The sequence below is a fragment of the Perca flavescens genome, chromosome 17 (assembly GCF_004354835.1).
Source record: "Perca flavescens isolate YP-PL-M2 chromosome 17, PFLA_1.0, whole genome shotgun sequence".
In the NCBI taxonomy this organism is placed as follows: Eukaryota; Metazoa; Chordata; class Actinopteri; order Perciformes; family Percidae; genus Perca; species Perca flavescens.
Genome location: NC_041347.1, coordinates 33,957,663 through 33,981,724, shown reverse-complemented (window position 1 = coordinate 33,981,724; position 24,062 = coordinate 33,957,663). Strand labels below are relative to the sequence as shown.

The following is a 24,062-nucleotide window of genomic DNA, read 5'->3' as shown; positions in this document are numbered from 1 at the left end:
AGTTATTGTTGTTACATTTTTAATAAATCATTTAATTTTGCCTAGCAATAAACAAGCCGTTCTATAATGTCGTTTTTTTGTGCTCCTTTTTGAAAAAATAAAATAAAAAAATATGCGGATTAAATATCAGGTAATAATCAACTGTAAAGTAGCTAAACCTTTTAAAGGATCCCTTCGGTAAATCTGCCTCTGCCGAGTAGAAGTTAACACATTTTAGATATAGTATAAGTTCAAGTCACCACTCAACATATTGACTTAGTATCTCAGAATATAAACTAAGAATCTCAAAGTAATGAGAAAATGTAAAATATTGACTTAGAATCTCAATATATTGACTTATCTCAAAATATTGACATAGATATCTCAATATATTGATTCAACATCTCACTATATTGATTCCGTATCTCAATATATTGACTTAGTAACTCAGAATATTGACTAAGAATCTCAAACCAATAAGAACATTTAAAATATTGACTTACATTATCAATATATTGAATCAATATCTCAAAGTATCGACTTAGTATCTCAATATATTGACTTAGTAACTTAGAATATTGACTGGGAATCTGAAAGTAATGACAAACGTTAAAATATTGACTTAGCAACAAGTAGGACAGAATAATATAACCCTTGTTCTGGTGTCCTTCACAACCAACGTACTCTTATCATGAGGAAACTATTACCTTAGTGATAACTTGATGTTTAACTAAGTGTTTGAATTTATTTTGATGTGTGGAATCTTTGATAAGACTGATACGTGTATGTTGGTGCCAAGGGAGAGTAAAACTGTCAAATGTATTGATGGGTTTGCCAAAAATGGGTTAGATAGATGAGGAAGCGAGCATCAGGTTAAACTAACTACTTACTGTACCTGTGTTTACAGGTTATAGTAACCTCCCACAATTTCACATATATTCCTAAAGTTTGACTGTATTTGTATTGTATCCTCCTATTGCAATTTGCCATGGACTCGATAGAGGGTGTTTTGTTAGTATTGAGTTTGAGGGTGTGTGTTGTGTGCTTAGTTCAAATGTTGTGAGAGGATAGTTGTGTTAACAGTGCGTACCTGTTCTGTAGGTATTGTGGTGGAGCTGCAGAGCGGACTTCCGTCACCCACTCCTGCTCAGTCCGGACACTCACATGGTAAGAGCCTCCACATTTTTTTTTACTGCTATACCAACAATGGCCATACGTGTTGCAAATTATGTTTGCATCCAAGACTTAGATATGGTAAAGAAAATAAAATAAAAGAGGAAAACAATGGGGAAAATACAGCAAATATAAGTGAAGTTGCAGTCTTTGTTGACAGATAAGACGGGTGAAAGAGCTAGTGTGCTTAGCTTGCTTGAATGTGTTGTGAAAATGTACAATGACACCTGTGGATGTAGAACTTAGAGATGTGCATGGTCTCTATACTCTTGCTCTGTTTACAGTTTTTTCCAATTGCCAAAACGACACAAGTCACGTGTGCAAAACTCTGACTCCAGTCTGCACAGCAGCAGTTCATGTGGACCAGACTCTAGTTGGTTTCTCATCGCTTGAACACAGTTTTCTAAACTCTCCACACTTATCCCAGGACTTTAACCTCAACCTGCACAACACTGTAGATTTACAGCACTTTGTTCAGATGCTAACACACTGCTGTCAACACTGTTAACCACACATTCAACACAGAATAGATCTCAGTCTGGTGCCTATCAAACACTGCTGATTGCAGTTTTAGCTGAAAGCCTAAGCAGGTGTCTTATTATAGACTAGTTAGTGAACATATATGGTATTTATACAGAGAAAGATCAGAAAGACTTTTTTTATATACAAACACCAAATAAGAATGAAACAATTATACACTGTACCGTTTGAGAGAAACAGGTAAAAGATCAAAGATACCAACATGTCCAGGTAAGATGTCTGAGGTTATGTATAAAAACACTATATCTTTACTATAGTAAAACTGTGTTCTTACTGTTTATCAGAAAGTAATGGAGGTGAAAGCAATAGAAACACCACATTCATTAGTATTTAGAGATGATGAAGACATCCAATGTGATGAAGAAAACTTGCCACATGATGCTGGAGAGAGGCAGGATTAGTCACACTATTCTCTGGTACTGTTACGTATGGACCTTTAGTGTTTTTACCCAGTAATTCCATAAATTACTAGAGACTAAATACTTTATTGAAGAAAACTGCTGATGTTCATTCCTTCTTTTTTACCTTATGTAAAAATTGGTATATTATACAATCTATATCTTTTCCTTAAATAAACTATTGAGTAGTGTCAAGTCACTCAAATTGTTCAAACTGTAAAGATGAAAAAGTTTGTATTTTCTGTATTGGTGTTTGATGCTAGTGTTTTTACCCTCAGTGTGTTCTGGGTGACAGTGTGTGTGTGTGTGTGTTATCTCAGTGTGTGTGTGTGTGTGTTATCTCAGTGTGTGTGTGTGTGTGTTATCTCAGTGTGTGTGTGTGTGTGTGTGTGTGTTATCTCAGTGTGTGTGTGTGTGTGTTATCTCAGTGAGGATTGTACATAGTGTTTGGCCACCCTGAGCCTGTTTTGCAGCTGCTGTTTAGCTCAGGTGTCTGTAGGTAGAGCAGACTGGAGTTAGAGTTTTGCACACGTGACTCCAGTTGTTCCCCCTGTCGTTTAGCAACCGGAAAAAACTGTAATGGATACAGAGAAATCAGTGGTTTTGAAAATTTTCTGTCACACTGGTTTCAGGTATCACTTTTAACCACAGTGGCGGTTTATCATGTAAAATGGGTGCAGATATACCAGCTGTATGGAAATGAACCTTTGTTTGAATCTGAATGGACTGTCTGACTTCTTTGCCCCAACAGGATGTTCAGGGGTATAAGTGGGTGCGCTGGCAGTTGTGGTTGTGTCGTCTGGCTGCCGTGCTGTCCTTGGGTGTTCTTCTGATTGTGTTTCACTGGCGCCCAAAGCTTGCTGTCCTGGCCCGCTGCTGCTCCTGCCCTCTGGCTTTGGCAGATATTCTGCTAATAACAGTGATGAAATGACTTAATTCCTACTTAGATTTAAAACCAACTTGACACCTGGCATTTTGTCTTTGCATTGCAAGAATTTCATCTGACCTGCATTTTACTTTGTCTCACATTATCCTTCTAGGTTCTTTTAATAAAACCTCCTGCACTGAAATGTTAATTAAAAAGGTTCACATCCGAAATGCTTTTAGTCTTTTCCACATTAACATACAACTAGCTATATTTATCGGTTCTGTCTCATGACATTCTGATCACCAAGCATGAATGTTAGTGTAAGATGGTAGAGAGGACCATGTCTGTGGCAGTATTATGTGTTGTGCTCTGATTCACTGTATATCTTGGTTGGTCAAGTGCCTAGTTCCCAGCAATCACACATGTATCGGTGTCGTCTTTCCTTCAGGACAGTTTTGGCCAGCAGCATGTGGTGGAGGTCCTCACGGAGGAGATGGATTGCAGCAGGTCAGCTAAATGTCTCTATCCTCTCACAGCATCACATTTAGCTTATCAACACATATCTGAAAAAAACTGATAAAAGTAAAAAAAAAACTGTATGCAGCCTCTACCTACTTCAGTGGTCTCAAACTCAAATGGGCCAATTGAGGCCCGTGGGATGATAGTTTGTATGGAGGAAATATTTATTCATAATTCAAATTGAAAGTCCAAAGAGACATTGAAAGTCCAAAGGGAAAACAGAGCGAATTTCAATTTAACATTGGATTTTAATTTTCATTTGGCTTTTGAATTTCAATTTCCATTTAACATTGCCTTTTCATTTGGACTTGACACATGTCAATGTAAATGAGGAGGCGTGGCCCAAAGGCTGGGGGGAGGGTCTGAAACCAAAGGGGTGCAGAGGCTCCTTATGAACAGCAGGGGGAGCAGACTGCTGAGGAGCACACTGTTAAGCATCTGTCTGGATTCACCACTAGGCTGGCTCTGGTTTCACATGATAGAAAATGATGATGGAGGCTAAACACAAACCACATGTCATGCAACAACAGTGAAGTTTTCATGTAGTTACTATAACTGGGCCCGTGTTAGTGAGGACTAGATTAGGACTGGATTTAAAGCAGATTCTGGTTCCCAACTTCGCCCCAGGTGTGTCTGTTTAAAACACGACTCTGACAACTTCTCTCTTTTGCTGTTATATTTAATTAAGCAACAGTAGAAACATGGGTGTGGGTAGCTCTACGTGTGTTTGTGTGTGGTCAGATCTCGAGGACGCACACACACACACACACACACACACACACACACACACACACAACACACACACACACACACACTAACACACACTAACACACACACACACACACACACACACACACACACACACACACACACACACACACACACACACACACACACACACACACACACACACACAATCTCAACGCGCGGTGCGTGTCCGCGCTATTATAAAAAAGCAATCGATTCTATGGGCTATCTAGATCGGGAATTTGCCGTATTAGCAGCAGCAAACAACTGGAAACTTTTTACAATTTTCATCTGCTATTCCACCACTAAATTCACTATTGAGACTTTTTTATGCGATAAATAAACTGTGTAGAGTTTGAATATGGGCAGTTTTACAAACGTTGATGGCCAACTGCACATTTTCTCCGATGTTGTCAGAAGCTTCAGTGTGACGGGACAGCCAGCTGGTGGCGGGACATCGGCCGGGCTTGATGCAAGCAGAGAAACATTCCTCAGTGAGGGAAAGTTACAGCAGCGTTGTCATGGAGTGGTTTCTTCCGTGCCCGCTGGCTGCCTCGTTTCTATTGGGCACATGCAGACCTTCGTCCCAGCGCGCTGCCTTCACAACACTTCACTTATTTTAAGTTGCTGCCCAGCGGGACATTATATGTATATATATGTGTATAAATGTATATAACCAGGGGTTAAATTGGGCTGGGGCTCTCTCAGAACACGGCAACAACCCTCCCAGAACTGCAGACAATTCACCACCGCGGGTCAACTACATAACGTAATAATATAATGTGTAATCACGTGATGACTGATTAACAGTAATGTAAATGCTAAATACCCTAATACCTGCTAATACTACAACAATGCAGACTATAGGCTCTTAACCTTGCAGTTTTGCACATATCATGTAAGACTCAATTTCTCCATTTCTTTGCACAAAACTCTCCAGAAAGTGCTATTTAACGGTTTATTTAAAAAAAAAACGTATATATACATTTATACACACACATCAATGGCACTAATATGAGGTCTCTCTCTCTGACAAAAAAAATCAAAGTGATGCGTAGGCGGCGGGATAACAGAATATAAATAATAAAAATAAAGAGATTTGAGAAGATTGGAATTTTTTTAACAAAGCTTTTCTTGTGGAAAACCTGATGCGGCCCAGCCTCAGCCAGACCCTGCCTCCAGCCTCCCCCAGGTAAAGTGAGTTTGAGACCCCTGACCTACTTGCTTTGTCCCTTTCAGTTTGGAAATGGTGGCAGAGCTGGAGGAAATTGAATGGAGAGATACAGTTCAGCTGTACAATGAGGAGGTAAGGAAGAAGTCGGCAGAATGATGTGCTAAGTGATCTTCTTTTACCAGACTGAAAGTGACCATTATTATTTTACAGAAAACGCTGCTGCGCTACTACCTGTTTAATGGACTGCGCTACATCTGGCTGGGCAGGAAAGGGGCTTTCTGTCGTGTCAGGTACTAAAACAGGAAAAAGAGGAACATAGCACTGAGTACTGAGCAGCTAGATTCATCCTGTATATTTGTATCAAGACTGTTTTTAAGCACTACTACTTTCTTATTGTTCTCAGTTATTTTCTCAATAAACAGCTAGAAAGTAAAATTAGTGCTGTCAAACGATTAAAGTATTTAATCGTGATTAATCGCGTTAATGTTATAGTTAACTCGCAATTAATCACACATTTATATCTATTCTAAATGTCCCCTTGATTTCTTTTTGTCCCATTATTTTTTTATCGGCTGTGTGCTCGGCCATCAGGTGGTATTCCAGACTGGATGTGCTGCGATGATAGCTCAGTTCACAACAACAAAAACACACACATCACTTTGGTCTCGTCAATGGAACCATTTGGCAACTTTTTATAAATAAACTTTCCATTCAGAATTGTATTGGCATCCATTTCGGCGTCTCGCGCTCGCCATTCACTCAAAACGTAGCGTTAGCCTGCTAGCTACTCTTTGGCCGGCTTGCCAGCCCGAACCAGTGTGTGCGGAGTGCCTGTTGTTTTGTTTCCGGTCTAGCTAGATCCGGTGTGGTAGTTGTAGTTTTTCTAACGTTAATAGTTGTTGCAACAGCATGTGAAAAAAAATTACAAAGTTTGCTAGGCCAAAAAGAATGTTAATCTCACGATAAAGAAATTGACACCGTGAAAATGGGTTTGCGTTAACGCCGTTAATAACGCGTTTAACTGACAGCACAAAGTAAAATATTTCCTTTTTATTAACTATAATGTTGAAACCTTCCATCTTTATTTGTAGTGTCCTCAATGAGGACTGGACCTGCAATGACTTGTATGGCTTCCAAACGGGCCTGAGTCACCTGGAGCAAAGCCTCAGGTAGGAGAGGAAGCATGCATGGGGAAATAAACAGACTCTTTAATCTCAAAGGGCACTGCTGAGTAATTCATCACGTGAATTCTTTCAGGAGACGCATGTATGGGCCGAACCTTATTGATGTGCAGGTGAAGTCTTACGTGAAACTGCTGTTTGAGGAGGTGAGATGGAAATAATGAATTAATGATGGTTTGGAATGTTTGAAGTGATATTTTGTTCCAAATCCAGGTGAAGTATCAACTTGAATTTGCTCCTTCCTTCTGTCTCTCTTTTGATCTGTCCACTTTAGGTCCTCAACCCATTCTATGTGTTCCAATTGTTCAGCATCACCCTGTGGATTTTCGAAAATTACTATTATTACGCCATTTGTATATTCATTATCTCCATTTTATCCATCGGTCTCTCACTTTATGAGACCCGCAAGGTGAGCCTGTAGTGGGATATTCATTCTGATTAAAATCTATGTGCTTAGCTCAGGTAATGGATGGTAAATATAAACCTTATTTGACCGTACTCCACAGCAAAGCGTAACTCTTCACAACATGGCCCGGTTGGTCACAAATGTCACAATACGAAGAAACTCAGGAGGTGGGTTTTTGCAAATCTATTCTTCTCCTAATGTGAATTTCTTGTAGTTTCAGAAAATGATCTATGTGGATTTGTTATGCGGTATATATATATATACGTATATATATATATATACGTATATATATATATTTTAGGATTTATTTTGTTCACCCGAGTACTGTTGCTAACCATCCTGCTTTGACCACAGTCTAACCATCTTGTAATGGCTATTTCCAGCAAGATAATGCGCCATGTCACAAAGCTCAAATCCTCTCAAACTAGTTCCTTGAACGTGACAATGAGTTCTTTGTACTCAAATGGCCTCCACAGTCACCAAATCACAGATCCCCTAAAATACTGAGGAATTTCTATTTCTGCACCATTGATAGTGTCTTCTACGGGGAACATCACTGACTGGTATGGAAATGGCACCGAACAGGACTGTGAGCCCTGCAGAGAGGGTTTTGTTTGGCTGAACATATAGTAGGCAGTGCCCCACCCTATCTAAAGGATATTTACACCGGGAGCTGCAAGAAAAAAAGGCTAGGAGAATCATTAAAGATCCATACCACACGTGTAATAGCCTATTCTCCATGTTGAGGTTGGGAGGAGTTAGTTTCTTCAAAATTCACCATTCTATGGGCAGACATCAGCATCACGGTAGCAAGCCTTTAACTAGCTAAACCAGCTTACAGGGCTCGGAAAAATATAGTATGGCTGTCCCCAGTTCCCACTGCCACTGTAAGCAAATAACCGTGAAGCCTTTTATGAATGTTTTGAAAGAACATTTTTCCTTTTTTAAGTCAAGTTATTCTGCATTAAACCCAGAACACTCTACAAGGACATTTATTCCTGGTTGTGTGTTTTCTCAGTGGAGGAGCTTGTTAGCTCGGAGGAGCTGGCCCCCGGCGACTGTCTAATCATCCCTCAGGAAGGTCTGCTGCTGCCCTGTGATGCAGCCCTGCTGGCTGGGGAGTGTCTGGTCAACGAGAGCATGCTCACAGGTGACCAACAAACCTCAACCACAATACAAGGCAGAGCGTAACGATTTTTCACTTTTTATATAGGATTTATTTTAAAAAGCTGGGGTTATGTTACATTTCAAAACCTTGAGGCTAATTAGAGTCACAAATTGGCCATCAAAAGTGATTTTCAAGATGACTGCACATTGGTGCTAGTTCATCAAAGGGATTAACTGGCACATGACCTTGTGGTGGTGAGGGTTCAGGCCTTTGATTTCCAGCCCCTCAGTGAATATGGTATTGTAAAACGTTAGATTCCCGTGTCTTTTTTGATTAGAAAGCAGGTTTGAGGTGCTATATAAATACTATAAGTAGGTAAGTATCAAAACGCTCAATCCACAGAGAAATGCACACAGCCCGTATTCGGAAACTGTGCCTTTAAATGAGCCATCAGGACTTTCTTACGGTTGTGAAGTCATATATATATATAGGGCTGGGCATTGCCAATTTCGATACCTCAGTTTTGATGCCCGTTTTGATACCATATGTTTTAAAATCTACACAACACAAAACTTATTTTCCACCTTAATTGTGAATCCAAACAGCTATTACGGTGCAGACCCTCATAGTGGAACACCCAATCAGAGCAGAATGGGCCTTTTTGGGAGGGGGTCTTAAAGAGACAGGCCCTAAAACAGAGCCTGAGAAAAATAATGCGTTTTTTGAACATTAAAGCATGTAAACTTGTTCTATTAGAAACCCACAATACATGGATGGACCTAAAAATGAGCATAATTTGGAAAATTTTAACTGGTTCCATACCACTCAGCAAAAACTAAAGTGAAACCAAATTGCAATTCAATATAATTTCTGGCTAGAAAAATCCAGTTTCTGTTCCTTAAAACCATTTCAGCATCAAGATAAAAGCCTTTGCAAATGGCATTCATTAAGTACGTGATGCCAACTCTTTTCACAGTCTGTGCCTCCAGCTTGTTCTACATCTTCCTGTGAGGTGCCACTGTGTTCACCTGTTCTCATCCTTCCTGTGTCCAGGTGAAAGTGTCCCAGTGCTAAAGACGCCACTGCTAGCTGGGGAGGGGAGGTACAGCTCAGAGACTGAGCGCAGACACACCCTATTCTGTGGTACCCAGCTCATTCAGGCCAAAGGGGGAGGGCCGGGAGGCAGCGGTGCTGTTGCTGTGGTCACAAGCACCGGTGAGTAGAGACACTGAGGGCCTGATTTACTAACACTAGCACAGTTTGCGCTGCGTCTGTTTATGTGAGTTCGGTAATAGCGCACGCTATGCTTCCACATTTTGCGTAGTAATTATTAACCCTGACACCCATCAGCCAATCAGTGTCTTTCTCCGCCCACTATACCGTAGATTGCGCTGTAGCGAAGCGGTACTTGTGCTATGATACGGCTGAGTGCAGACTGAGATATTCCCACTGCTGATGCTAGGACTGTTTGAAATGATGAGTCGGAGATTCAATGTCATCTTTGATTTCTTCCAGTAACTCTAATACTGCACGGCTGCTCGATCTGTAACACTAAATGATGTTGTGTTCACTGACAAAGTGTGATTCTTGTGTTAAAACATATTTTCAGCCTCGCCTATGTCTTCGTCTTGCTCAGATTACTGTTGCCATTTCACCAGCACATAAAGGTCTACGAGGAAACTCGACTGCGGCTGGTTTAGACCTGCTTTAAGAGGCGGAGAATTTCCCTTTGTAAATACCACGGAATATGAATATATAATATATATATATATATATATATATATATATATATATATATATATATATATATATATAATTAGGTGCCCTTTGTGCTTATCCTCCCACCTTTTTGGGTGGAACTCCCACTTTCCCCACGAGCCTCCCACGAACATAGCATATTGAAAGCGCAACTTGTCTCTTCTCGCTCATGTGGAGGACAATCTGAGATTTTACCCAAGTGTCCCTGTTAGTAAATATCCTGCATCGGTTACGTCCGTCTTTGCGCCCAATTAGACTTGATAAATCTAGCCCAGAGGATGTGAGTCTGTAACATTTAAGCGAGATGTCAGTTAAGAGTTAAAGGTAACCTGTGGAGTTCTGGACCTCTAGCCGTGCTATGAAGCAGTTCTCCTATGAGCAGGGACCCATGTTGTCTGTCTCACACATAAGGATGCACTTATGCAAACATGACCACAGGATACGCAATACACAGTCCTGCCAATGGTGTCACACCATTCCACTGAATGTAAGTTGATGCGTTTATTTAGGCTTCAAGGATACACACAATACTTTGTGTGAGTAACACTGTACACAGAAATTTGTTAAGAAGGAAATGCCACTGGAGCACTTTGAGATCTTATGTTTGCTCTCCAAGTCATGGCAGTTCTCCTGCTTATATCTCATCCTCAGGGTTTTTCACAGCCAAAGGTAACCTGGTCAGCTCCATTTTGTATCCTCATCCAACCTTTTTCCGTTTTAACAAGATTCTGTTAATTAAATCATCCTTGGTATTTTTGGTAAACTTTAACAGTATTTTAATTTTCTTTCAAGAGTGTATGAAGAAGTTAATATTATCTGTATCTACAACTGAGTTACTCAGGGTTATGTATTTCAAGCCTTTTTGTTTTAACCTATAATTAAATTATAATTGAACATTAATAAACTCTTAACAGTATTTTTCTGCCACAATTTTCAAAGACATTTAAGCTTTGTGGTCCTTTCAGATCTGGCCTGTCTTTCTTTTCTGGCCTGTCAATAAAACAATAAAGAGCGTGATATCACTGACTTGTTCTGGGTGTGTATCCAGGCGACCTGGCTGGAGTTGGTGCTTATGAGCCTGGATGTGGTGACCATCGCAGTGCCTCCTGCCCTATCTGCAGCCATCACCACTGGCACTGTATATGCCCAACACAGGCTGAAGAGCCAGGGCATCTTCTGCACCAGTCCACCACGCATCAACATCTGTGGAAAGGTCTCAGTGTTCTGCTTTGACAAGGTGAGGGGTAATCCATTAGCTAAAGTCTACTGTGTATGTGGAGAGCAGCTGTGGCCACATGTTGATGTTGCCTTTCATCAGAGTACTTTTGTTTCTCCAGACAGGGACTCTTACGGAGGACGGTATGGATGTGTGGGGGGTGATGGAGGGGGGACATGCTGGTTTCTCGGAGCTGGTGCCAGATCCTAGACTCCTGCCCCCAGGCCCCATGCTCTCAGGCCTGGCCTGCTGTCACACTGTGACGCTGTTGCAAGGACAGCCCCTCGGAGACCCTCTGGAGCTCAAGATGGTCGAGTCCACTGGTTGGGTATGACACTATAAAGTTATTTTATTTAATTCAAGAGGTACTTGACTATAACCGGGTAAAAACCCTTTTGTCATTTAAAGGTGCGCTATGAGTTCCTGCATGGTTTCAGTGCTATTTAATTTTTGTCTCAAATTGTAGGCATCTCTCTTTGATCCGCTAGCTGCCTGCCCCCTGAATACACTGTGAAAAAACCCGGTCTCGGGAGACAACACGGGGGTCATAAACGTCAAACAAACACTAGGCTGTGCACCTAAATACAACAAACATTCCAGCCAATCACCGACAAGATGGATGGGGGAGGGGGTGGGGGGTTAGTGACAGTACAGGCTGGATTATGGTTCTGCCCAGGCTCCACGCAGAGCTTTCGCCTGAGCCTACGTAAGTGGCCTGATGTTTATACTTGTGCTTTGGTGACGGCAGTTAGCTTTGGAGCGAGTACAGACTCTAGAGCAGGGGCGGATTGACCATCTGGCAATTCCACTTGCAAAGACTCTATAAACCTCAATGACCATCATCTCAAATCAAAAGGAACAACTTCTGGAACAATCATTTGCTCTCTGAGGAGTGCATCATAAAAGCAAAGATTTTTTTTCTCTCTACACATTTTCTGTTTTCAGCTGATGGTTTGGACTGTTCTTTCTTTTGCCGCCATATTTCGTTCTTTTCGGCCGGATGTCTGTTACCTTACGCTTTCTTTGTGTTATAATTTTAAAATCCGGTGGATCTGTGAGGACTATGGTTAACTGCTCCTCAGATCTCTGCAGGGTAAATCCAGACAGCTAGCTAGACTATCTGTCCAATCCACCAAAACAAGTTCCTTCCAGAGGCTATTTTGCAGCGGCACCGGGGCTCCGTCCAGTGCTTAGTGCCACCAAGACGATTGTGATTGGTTTAAAGAAATGCCAATAAACCAGAGCACATTTTTCTCCCATGCTGGAATGCTGTGTGGACTAGCCAGACCCTCCTCCACAGCGCTGTGCAGGAAGGTCTGCCAAAGCGAGACTACTCTCATATTGACTGATCAGCAGAGCTTTTACGTCAAATCCCCCTAACTGCTGTTTTACAGCTATTGATCTTTCCATTACTTAAATTCAAATTAGGTGAAGAAAAGTTGGTACATCAGCACTAAGTCCCTTCCACTTCTTAGTCAATATCGACCATCTGGCAATTCTGGCAAATGCCAGAGGGGCCGGACCATTTTTTAAATGTGGGCCGGTCATATATATTTTTTTAATATACAAATAAATTGTCTTTACAGGCCGACAGCGCATAGGACGGGTTTTTATCGCTTGCACCATTTCACTATGGTTATAATGATATAATAATAATAATAATAATAATAATAAGAGTAAAGCATTTGGCCAGTCGGCAATGGCCGGCCTGGTCCCGTGATGGGCCGACCGACCCAATCAGAGGTTACTCAAATTGACGGGAGCTCCGACTTCTGACGGCATCAGTATTAAATTGAGACTAAAAACTTGAGGTTAAAAACGTCTCGTTGTCGCGTTAAATAGTTTTCTAATTCGGTGTTTTGGTACAGTTGGTTTTAACGCCTGATGTGAAGTGTAGGCGTACACATGAAAACCCTCAACAAGCAGCGTCGTTCTGCTCCGACTCTCTGCTGTGCCTCATTCATGTAGTGTTTAGTTTTACACTATGGAGGTTAAACTCTGCAATTAATCTGCGGTTCACATGTATGCATAAACTGTGGTGGTCCTTTACACTGTAGGCTATATTGAACTGATGATTTTTCATCAATAGAATGTAGATTATACTTCACAACATTTTGTTTCCATAACGTGATTGTGTTATTGTACAATTTAACAGCAAAAGCAGTAGCCTATGTAAGTCAATCCTACAATTTTCAACTTGGGAGCAAAACGTGCTCCTTGGGGAGAAAAAGTTACCATAAAGCCCTGTTCATGCTATTCTGAGCAAGGAAAAACCCTGAAGTAAAATCACAGCCATAAAAACATATTTAAATTGAAGAATTAGAGAGTTAAAACAGATGAAAAGATGGAGAACCAGACAGACATTATGTACAACAAAAAAACATGGACAATCAAACAGACAGTGACAACAAAGAACAACATACTGTAGAGAATGACAGTATACAAACGGCATAAACAGGCAAGATGTGTACATTTGTTCTAAACGTATGCTCTTTAAAAATGAGTTTGCATTGTTTGCCAGTTACTTACATTACATGTTTAAAAATCTGTTACATAAGGTACTGCTTATATTATTTCACCATCTGTACACAAATGTAATTAGTGAATGCACATGGGCGTGGTGATGTGGGCTGGTGTGGCTACAGTGCCAGGGCTGAACCTTTGTCCCAGTCCGCCCCTGCTCTAGAGTCCTAGTGAGAGAACCAAAGAGTCTCTCCTGAGTTTTCTGACCACGGTGGGAAATCTGGAGCAGGAGAAGTTAACCCTCTCCTTGATTTCATGTTGTTTACGGAGAAGGAGAACCAGGAAACAAGTCGGGGGAAACACAATGCTACCAAGCCAGTTACATTTTTCGAGAGGTGCACGTCAGGCTACGCCGTAGGGTCCGGCGTAGACGCGGAGGGGTCCGCGGGGGTATCCCCTTGCTTCTACGCAGAAGCTTAAAAAGGCCATTAGTGAGTTAGTCATGAGAGTTAAAGAAACATGGGGGGGAGGGGCGAGCTTGCTCTGTTTTGTTTGACAGTTACTTGGAACATCAACAGGAATGACCATGCAGGAACTCATAGTGCACCATTAAAGCTATCGTGCATAGTTTCTGTCGCCCCCATGAGGACTTCGAAGTAATGACAATACTTGCACCTGTTAAAAGCAACAACAATGTTCGTAAAGCTTTTAAGAGAGGGTAAAGATTCCAAGTCCGGTATGCCCTGCGTGAAAGGAAAAGGCAAATGAACCCAGCTCTTTTTGGATGGTTGGGACCATGAGAAGAACTCTCTCTGATGATCTAGTGTTAAAGCTATTGGAGTAATATGTCAGTAAGCTGGATATGTACTGCGGTAATTTAACCAGTAAAGCTTTTGCAATAAAAAATTAACAAATGGGTTTTTCCTCTTTTTAAACAAAGTGAAGTCCATTGAGCCATTTCATTAATGATGTATACAGAAGCTTGCACCAGTTACAAACAGCAAGGCATCCAGTTTTTTCAAAAGTGATGAAGATGCATGTAAATCAATTACATCACCACAGTATAACAAAACTAAAAACCTAAATTTGGTTTGATTTAGGAGGATACCAGGCCCCAAGCTTGACTTGAAGTTAGTTAAAATAATTTGTAAATACAGTACATGCCAATATTAAAATTATTCTGTTTGTATGAGGTACACAATTGTAAAACATGACTTCCATTTTGGCCATTTGTCAGTGTGAACAGATATTGCAAATATTTTTATTAAAAAAACATTGTTTGCACACCAGGGACATTGCAAGAACCACTTTTTGTTTTAAAGTGCCTCAAGCGACTGCAGATCCATTCTCCCACGCATAACATATCATCTCACTGTGAACTTCTTTTATAATATTAATCTAAATCAGTATCTTTGTGTATATTTTCCCAGACACTCCAGGAGCCAGAGCGAGATGGAAATGTGGTGGATGCAGAGTTTGGAGGCAACAGGGTTTTGGCTGTTTTGAGTCCGCCTACTCAACAGCCTCAAGCTCAAGGAGCTGTGAGTGTCCCTACCATCACTCACATAGAAGTCTATATCCACGACGTTCCCCTTCCGGGATTGCTCCAGTGCCGCCTGAAATTCCGCCATATTTCGCTCTTTTCGGCCAGATGTCTGTTACCTTACGCTTTCTTTGTGTTATAATTTTAAAATCCAGTTGATTTGTGAGGACTATGGTTAACTGCTCCTCAGATCTCTGCAGGGTAAATCCAGACAGCTAGCTAGACTATCTGTCCAATCCACCAAAACAAGTTCCTTCCAGAGGCTATTTTGCAGCGGCACCGGGGCTCCGTCCAGTGCTTAGTGCCACCAAGACGATTGTGATTGGTTTAAAGAAATGCCAATAAACCAGAGCACATTTTTCTCCCATGCTGGAATGCTGTGTGGACTAGCCAGACCCTCCTCCACAGCGCTGTGCAGGAAGGTCTGCCAAAGCGAGACTACTCTCAAATCCCCCTAACTGCTGTTTTACAGCTATTGATCTTTCCATTACTTAAATTCAAATTAGGTGAAGAAAAGTTGGTACATCAGCACTAAGTCCCTTCCACTTCTTAGTCAATATCGGTCTAGAGTTTTCAGTTATGCATAACTGATATTCTTCTCTTTCATTTGACTGTCAGTCCACAAGCGAGGCGGTGGCCATTGTTCAGCGGTTTGCCTTCTCCTCGGCACTGCAGAGGATGAGTGTGGTGACGGTGGCCCGCGGCACACGCTCAGCTCTCGCATTCATGAAAGGATCCCCAGAAATGGTGGCTAGCCTCTGCCGAGCAGAAACTGGTCAGTAACCTAATATTAATAATTTAGTAATACTATACCATGTGTTAATATTCAACTATGGTGCAGGATATCTTTTAAGTGATTTGGATTGAAATGTATTTTGCATTGCGTCTACTCTTTTACATTACATTTATACTAAACAGGATGCTTTATGTTAACAGTGCCGGGGGAGTTCTCCAGCAAACTGCACAGTTTCTCCAGTGAAGGTCTCCGAGTTCTTGCACTCGCTTATAAACCAGTACACAGGAACACTGACTTAAGCACCATTAAACGGTGAGAACCCTTATCTGTGGCTCCAAAGCTCCTTAAAAATGAATTTCTCTACACCTGAAGCGTGTTGTAAATGCAACAGTTTGTCTTTCCACAGAGCGGAGGTAGAGAAAGACATGCAGTTCCTGGGCTTGATGATGATGAAGAATCTGGTGAAGCCAGAGAGTGCCCAGGTTATTAACATGCTGAAAGTGGCACACCGTCGCAGTGTCATGGTCACTGGTGAGATATATTTTGCACTTTTTTTATTATCATGAAGGCATTATTATTGCAGGCATCTTAAATGCCATCAACATCATCATCAAATCCCGTTTTGTCTTTCTTTACATAGGGGACAACATTTTAACAGCAGTCAATGTAGCAAAAAGCTGTGGGATGGTAGGGTTTGATGACAAGGTGATATTCGTCAATGCAACCCCCCCCACTGCCCAGTCCATACCCACCCTGAGGTTCAGCCTGGAAGACCAAGGGGACGTCATCACTCAGGTCCGTCCTGCTCAAACACACTGCAGTACACTGACTGCTCGTCAGTCTGGTTAAAGGTGCAGTAAGAGATGCTGATCCAAAACACTTTTTGCCAAATTCAGCAAATATATCCTCACGGTCACCTAGCTCTCTATTTTCTATGTGCGCTGCAAAACAATCTGGTGTTAATACACAGCCATCGCTGTGTCAATGGAAAACATTGACACAGCGATGCATTGCTGCCCTCTGTGATCACTTCCCTGAGTATTTGCCAAAGGTAATGTATGCTATGTAATCCCAGCAGGAATATTCTACTATATTCCCCTAATCTGCCAATCAAATGACACATGCGTACAACAACCAGGGGAGTAGTGACAGGGACAATGATTTAAAGGTGCTCTAAGCCATGTTGGGTGACGTTTCAGAGTATTTTCAAACAAAATGAAGACTAGCTCGCTCCTCCCTCCTCCTCCTCCCATCCCCTCCGTTCTGTGCTTCACCCCCCCAAAATCCTTCTTGTCCGTTATTGGCTGAACACTGGAACACAGTTTGTGTATGTTTGCATGGTCCCGGTTGGACCACTTTGTTTTTGTTGGTGTGTGTGGACCCTAGGCTGTCTACAGAGACCATGTTTTTTTACAGTGTGTTCAGGGGACAGGCAGCTAGCAGATAGTGAGGAGATGTTTACTGTATTTGACAAAAAAAGTTGTAGCCTAAAAAACATGTGACATCGCTTAGAGTACCTTTTAACAAAATTATAATTTGGTTTAAACTGAGGCATTATACTGTCAGCCTGTATTTCAAGCAACATTTACATTCTTAAATAACAAAGATGTTGATTATAAAATTAAGATGGGATTAATTGTTTGTCAACTTTTCTTGACATGCTGTCTTTGTAGGTTTTGCTGCGAGCCACAGTATTTGCACGCATGGCTCCTGACCAGAAAACCCAGCTAGTGAAGGAGTTGCAGAAACTTAAGTAAGTTCAGACATAAAAGGGCTCAAGTTTTCAGTTATGCATAACTGATACTAACTTTATTTTATTCTCATCAGAGTGGAAAGGCCTATAAAGTACTAAGGGATACTGACACTCTATATAGCTATGTATAGCAGTCTATCATCTGTTTGTGGAATCCACATTAAATGTTGCATCTGAAGTTAAGGGCTTCCCTTAGTTGCATGATACATAATCACAAGTTAGTATTTGTCATTTTAATAATTTGTATAATTAAACAATGGGCTACTACTTGACTTAAAGTGCTCATATTGTGCTTTTTGGCTTTTCCCCTTTCCTTTATTGTGTTATATATATCTTTTTGTGCATGTTATAGGTTTACAAAGTGAAAAAGACCAATGTCCACCTCAAAGGGACTTGTCATCTTCCAGAGAAAACACTGTTCACAAACTGCTCCAAACTTCTCTATAGTAGTCCAGCCTTTACTTCAGAGACAGACTTTGGAACACACGTTATAATGCTCGCCTAGCTGCTAGCATGGCTCGCCCTCGTGCTCTGCAACTGACTAGCTAGCACTACTTACTGAGCATGTGTGACTCCCAACAAAGATGGAATAGAAGTGAGATGTCTCACTCTGTAGCTAACACAGAGAGCTCAACACACAGGGTGAAAAGAGGAGCTGCAGTAATGTGCAGTACAACAAATATAAGGTGTTTTCTGAAAATTAAACCACATAAACCTATTCTGGTACAACTTCTAAATACAATTATGAACCTGAAAATGAGTATAATATGAGCACTTTAAATAATACTCTCTACCACAGCTACAAGGTGGGCATGTGTGGGGACGGGGCCAACGACTGCGGGGCCCTGAGAGCTGCTGATGTCGGGGTTTCTCTGTCTGAAGCCGAGGCTTCAGTTGCGTCACCTTTCACTTCCAAGACTGAAAACATCAGCTGTGTGCCGCTGCTCATCAGGTGAGGAAGTAGGAAGCACTGAGTTAGAATAGCGGGGTAAATATGGATGACGTCTTTGAAAACAAACCAAACCAGTAATTTTCTTGGTAGCGTACCTGCAGCAGAAAAAAATATTAACTCATTAAATATCTCATTAAAATAAAAAAAACTAACTCATTAAAATATTAACTTTCTCCTTGTCTGTACAGAGAGGGCCGGTGTTCTCTGGTCACCACCTTCAGTCTCTTTAGATACATGGCCAGTTACAGCCTCATTCAGTTCTGTGCTGTCCTCATCCTCTACACAGTGAGTACCAGTGGAGCTCATTACACTCTCACTTTCAAAAGTTTATCATATTGCTGCCATTCGTTTGTATTTCTGTCAAGTCAATTCTTATTAAAAAATTTAAAAGCTGAAACAAATTGTAAGCATAACAATTTCATGTAATTTCATCCAAAGACATTTGTTTGCATCTCTATCAGCTGTCAACATGTCACACTGACACTGTATCGCACACCATACCGATCACCAAAGCATTGCTTGCAGGACTTGCAATGAAACGTGACTTCTTGATGTGTGTCCAGGTGAGGACGACGTTGTCCGACGGGCAGTTCTTTTTTTCTGACTTGTGTCTGGTGACAATACTGGCCATTGTGATGGGGAGAGGGGGCCCCAGTGACAAGCTGGACCCCTCCAGACCCTCAGCCAGTCTGCTGTCCCTGCCTGTGCTTGGCAGCCTCTTCATCCACACCTGCGTGATTGTTCTGGGCCAGCTGGCTGCGCTCTTCGTCACCACTTCACAGGACTGGTCAGTAAAAAGACACGCATGCAAAGAACTTACTGTATATTTCAATTCAGAATTTCCTAAAAAAAGATGTTAAATTTGTTTTTACATTCACTGAACAACATCCAATATCTCAGATTTAGAAAAGGATAAACCATCCCATGCACTTTGATACACTGTTCATCCCTGTATTATTATTATTATTATTATTATTATTATTATTTTTTAGGTACGTTCCAATCAATTCAACAAGTATTGGCGAAGACAATCTGCCAAACATGGAGGACACCAGTGTGTTTGCCTTGTCAGGTTTCCAGTACATCATCATGGCTGTGGTGGTCACCAAGGGATACCCTCACAAGAAACCCTTATACTACAATCGTGAGTCATCAAAAATGTACAAGGATGACGATTTGGGGCATGAAAGGGTGGTGCATACAGACTCATGATCAGAGGTGTCAAAAGTATTCACATTCATTACTCAAGTAGAAGTATAGATACTAGGGTTTGAAAAGACTTTTGTAGAAGTTGAAGTATCAACTCAAGCTTTTTACTTAAGTAAAAGTGTAAAAGTACTGGTTTCAAAACTACTTAAAGTATAAAAGTAAAAGTAATGTAAGGCAGAGATCTTCAACAGGGGGTCCTCAGAGTCATTGCAGGGGGGCCTCCAAATTTTTGTAAATTTTTGAGTCTTTTTATTATCTTTGAGTCTTTTAAAATTAAAATGCCTTAACATAATTCCAACATATTATTAGCAAACATAAATTCCCACTGATGATAGGCTTACTGGCCTATAGGTAAGGTAGTCACTAAGATATCAGCCCACAGATACAGTTAATCCTAGATTCACTGTGCCACATACAGTATGTAACATTAAAATATGATTTATAAAATCATGCCAACAATTAATATTTTAATAGCTTATGAAAAAAGGGTATGTAAGAAGGCTTTAGGTTGCCCTAACAGTTATTGTAGGCCCGTTTAATATGCAACTTAATTTCATACAATATGTAGTAGGGGGTCCCTGCTACATCTCACTTTAAGTTAAGGGGTCCTTGGCTTAAAAAACGTTCAAGACCCCTGATGTAAGGGGGAACAATGCCACAACCAGTTTCCCTATCGGGATTAATAAAGTTTTTTCAATTCAATTAAATTAAGGACAACAGCTTAACCCCAAAACGTTAGTACAAAATCATATGACTATAATAATGTTATATTAAAATCATACCTGCAAACTCAGAAGGGCTGAAAAAGGTGACACATCTCTTCTGTGTTTTTCAGACAACGGCAGCTACAGTCTGGTGTTACAATCCTCTCCAGTGAAATACAGACACACTTTACACCGTTTAGCTGTCCGTTTTAACCGTGTTTACTCCCGCTGCTAGCTAACCGTAGGCTAACGTTAGCTGCTGCCAACTGTAGTGTTAACTAGCGTCCCGTGCGGCGATGTTTCAGTTCCCTCTAACGTCCGTTTTCGGAGCATCAGAGAGAAGCGCAGGCATCTAAGTGGCTCCTAAATAAGGCACCGAAATCCGCGTTGCTATTCGGTCCGGTAGATAACGGTCGTTAAAGCACCGGGTCTGTGCAGGTTTGATGGATCGCGTACAAACCAATAGGGTGTCGGAATGACTATGTTTATACTTCTCATCCAACCACAATCACATTCACTCTCTCCGGATGGAGCGATTTATCTGGATAGGGGGTTTTGTGTGTTTTTTTGAACGATGACGAGCCGGAATGAAAACAAGCCGAACTGAAATATGAGTAACGAGGCTATTTTTAAAATGTAAGGAGTAGAAAGTACAGATAATTCCGTGAAAATGTAAGGAGTGGAAGTAAAAAGTATGCTGTAAAATAATTACTCCAGTAAAGTATAGATACCCAAAATTTCTACTTAAGTAAGGTAACGAAGTATTTGTACTTCGTTACTTGACACCTCTGCTCATGATGACAAATTGCATGGCTTTTCATTGTTTTCAGCTTTATTACTTCTGCCGAGGAGGTTATATTTTCGTTTTTTTTTGGATCAGCAGTATTATGGAAAGACTTGGTGGAAGGGTGTAGCACAGGCCAAGGAAGAACCCATTGCATTTTGGAGCGGATCCAAATCAGGGGCCAATGAACACATTACTTTTTTAACAAGTAAAGATGGTGAACTATGCCTGGGCAGGGCGAAGCCAGAGGAAACTCTGGTGGAGGCCCGTAGCGGTCCTGATGTGCAAATCGGTCGTCCGACCTGGGTATAGGGGCGAAAGACTAATCGAACCATCTAGTAGCTGGTTCCCTCCGAAGTTTCCTTTCTAGACCTGGGCATGGCCTTTCTAGTTAAATATAACTTTAGCAACTAAGCCTAAACGTTAAAGCCACTGGGGGCTGCAGCCGCCGTAGCACAGTGGAGTAATAACTCTCCCACTTCTGCTCATTGCCTTTGATGGGATTTATTTTTTTCTTACTGAAAACGGTTTTCTGGTTGTTACATAAAAGAATCCATAACGGTCCAGAAATCTTCATACAAGCAAACATTTCACATATACAGTACAGGTCAAAAGTTTGGACACACCTTCTCATTCAATGTGTTTCCTTTTTATTTTCATGACTATTTACATTGTAGATTCTCACTGAAGGCATCAAAACTATGAATAAACACATATGGAATTATGTACTTAACAAAAAAGTGTGAAATAACTGAAAACATGTCTTATATTTTAGATTCTTCAAAGTAGCCACCCTTTGCTTTTTTATTAATAAGGGAAATAATTCCACTAATGAACCCTGACAAAGCACACCTGTGAAGGTAAAACCATTTCAGGTGACTACCTCATGAAGCTCATTGAGAGAACACCAAGGGTTTGCAGAGTTATCAAAAAAAGCAAAGGGTGGCTACTTTGAAGAATCTAAAATATAAGACATGTTTTCAGTTATTTCACACTTTTTTGTTAAGTACATAATTCCATATGTGTTCATTCATAGTTTTGATGCCTTCAGTGAGAATCTACAATGTAAATAGTCATGAAAATAAAAAGGAAACGCATTGAATGAGAAGGTGGGTCCAAACTTTTGGCCTGTATTGTATAACAACTAGCCAGCATGGCTTGGTGTTGCGGTTTTGTGCTCCTCCACCACAGCACAAAGGTGACACCTAATGGGCTCCTACAATAATATCACGAGTGAAATTAATTTAAGATTTATGACCCTAAACTCAGGTGTGTTTTTTCCGCTTATCTTTCCAGGGAGTTTCCTCTGTGTACTATTGATCCTCTTTGCTGTGACGACCTGGCTGGTGTTGAATCCTGGGCCTGTCCTTAAAATTCTTATACTGTACGACTTCTTTGATATGAAATTCAAAATGCTGCTCGTCGCTCTGGCTGCTCTTAACTTCCTCATTTGTTTTTTTGTGGAGGTGAGTGATGACATTAAACTTTGATATTCCCTCTTCAGACAATTGTTAATGAAACATTGCTGTTTCAATCATTGGCTCCAACATTAACCAGATGAGACGCATGCCAGTCTGTGGATATAACTGATGTTGGGGTTCTCCATGATGCTTAACATTACACTTATACCCCAACCAAAATCTACCTTTGAAGACCCTCTAAAAGGCCAGAAAAATAACTATAAAAAGTCTGTAATATTCTCCTTCATGAAGAAAAAAGTGCCTCAGTTCATCTTGAGTTCATGTCAGTTACTATTGACATCAATGGTGACATGTTTTAATGGGTGAAAAGGTAGAAAAATGTCCTTTGTAACTTTTTCATGCTCAGTATATTCAAAATACTTATATACTGTAAACAGTATGTACAAGCGTGCAACACACCCCTCAAAAGTTTGACCCTAACAAAGACTTTGGGCTTTAATAGCTGACTTATGTTGGAGTTCAAAACTCCTTACACTTTCCCCACCTCCACTTACTGCTGAAGCTGTCGTTGTTATTGTTGACTTGATAAGCACCAACTTTCACGTAGGACGACAGTCATCTCGGAGCTCGTACAATTATGTGTATCTGAATCCTCAATTTTTCTGCCAAGTACAGTATAACTTTAATAACCAGCATACACAATACTGGGTGACAGCAGGCTATATTCTATTCTAGAAAGACAGGAATGTCAGCTAGCAAAGCATTTCATTTAGCGTTGGCTCACTGCCATGGCTTACTGGGACAGTTGGATGGAATGTTTTTTTGTCGTTTTCATCATTAATAGATAAATACTCCAAATGGACAAGCTTTTAAGCTTGGTATATTCCTAAAGGCTCTTGTTTTCCCCCAGGTGCTGATAGATTTGGGTTTCCTGAACTGTCTCCGGGCACTGCGTGGGAGGCGTGAATCCAAGAAACAGTATAAACGTCTGAACATCCGTCTGTCTGAGTCCCCCTCATGGCCGCCCCTTAATCAAACCCTGTCACCAGGGACAGGGGCGGAGCCAGACGATATAAACATTTGGGGCTTTGCCCAAACCTAGGGGGGTCTGGGGGCATGCTCCCCCGGTGGAGATTTTTTTCCCAATTACGTCAGCTAAATGCACTATTTTTCAGGCTGTTTGAGATAATAGAATACATAAGGATGCAAAGGAATAGGAGTGTTTCATTAATATTATTAATAATTGCTCAGATTTACACAACAAAAGATTTGACACATGGCAATGACAATTCAACCAAATATAAAGTATTTATTCAATTTCCGCATGGTGACTTATGATGTGGGGGGGGTATGGGGGCCCTCCCACAGAACATTTTGAGCATTAAACTCTTCATTTCCTGCATTCTGGTGAATTTGTATGCACCTATTTA

At 41.0% G+C, this 24,062-nt stretch overlaps 2 protein-coding genes across 2 annotated transcripts in view; one reads left to right on the top strand and one right to left on the bottom strand.

The window, feature by feature from the left end:
* The window catches only part of LOC114571635 (nuclear factor 7, brain-like), a 430,007-nt gene that overhangs the window by 72,166 nt on the left and 333,779 nt on the right, over positions 1-24,062 (bottom strand). The window lies entirely within an intron of this gene.
* LOC114571805 (cation-transporting ATPase 13A2) lies at positions 820-23,734 on the top strand. The gene is made up of 29 exons (XM_028602997.1): positions 820-823; positions 1,081-1,146; positions 2,652-2,722; positions 2,842-3,009; positions 3,407-3,465; positions 5,464-5,530; positions 5,609-5,688; positions 6,490-6,567; positions 6,656-6,725; positions 6,854-6,988; positions 7,086-7,152; positions 8,004-8,135; positions 9,147-9,308; positions 10,503-10,609; positions 10,900-11,088; positions 11,189-11,395; positions 14,961-15,071; positions 15,692-15,848; positions 16,010-16,121; positions 16,216-16,340; positions 16,450-16,604; positions 16,780-16,860; positions 17,483-17,562; positions 18,362-18,514; positions 18,703-18,799; positions 19,078-19,301; positions 19,507-19,658; positions 22,508-22,677; positions 23,543-23,734. Exons 1-29 carry the CDS (start codon positions 820-822, stop codon positions 23,732-23,734), a joined length of 3,471 nt encoding a protein of 1,156 aa, XP_028458798.1.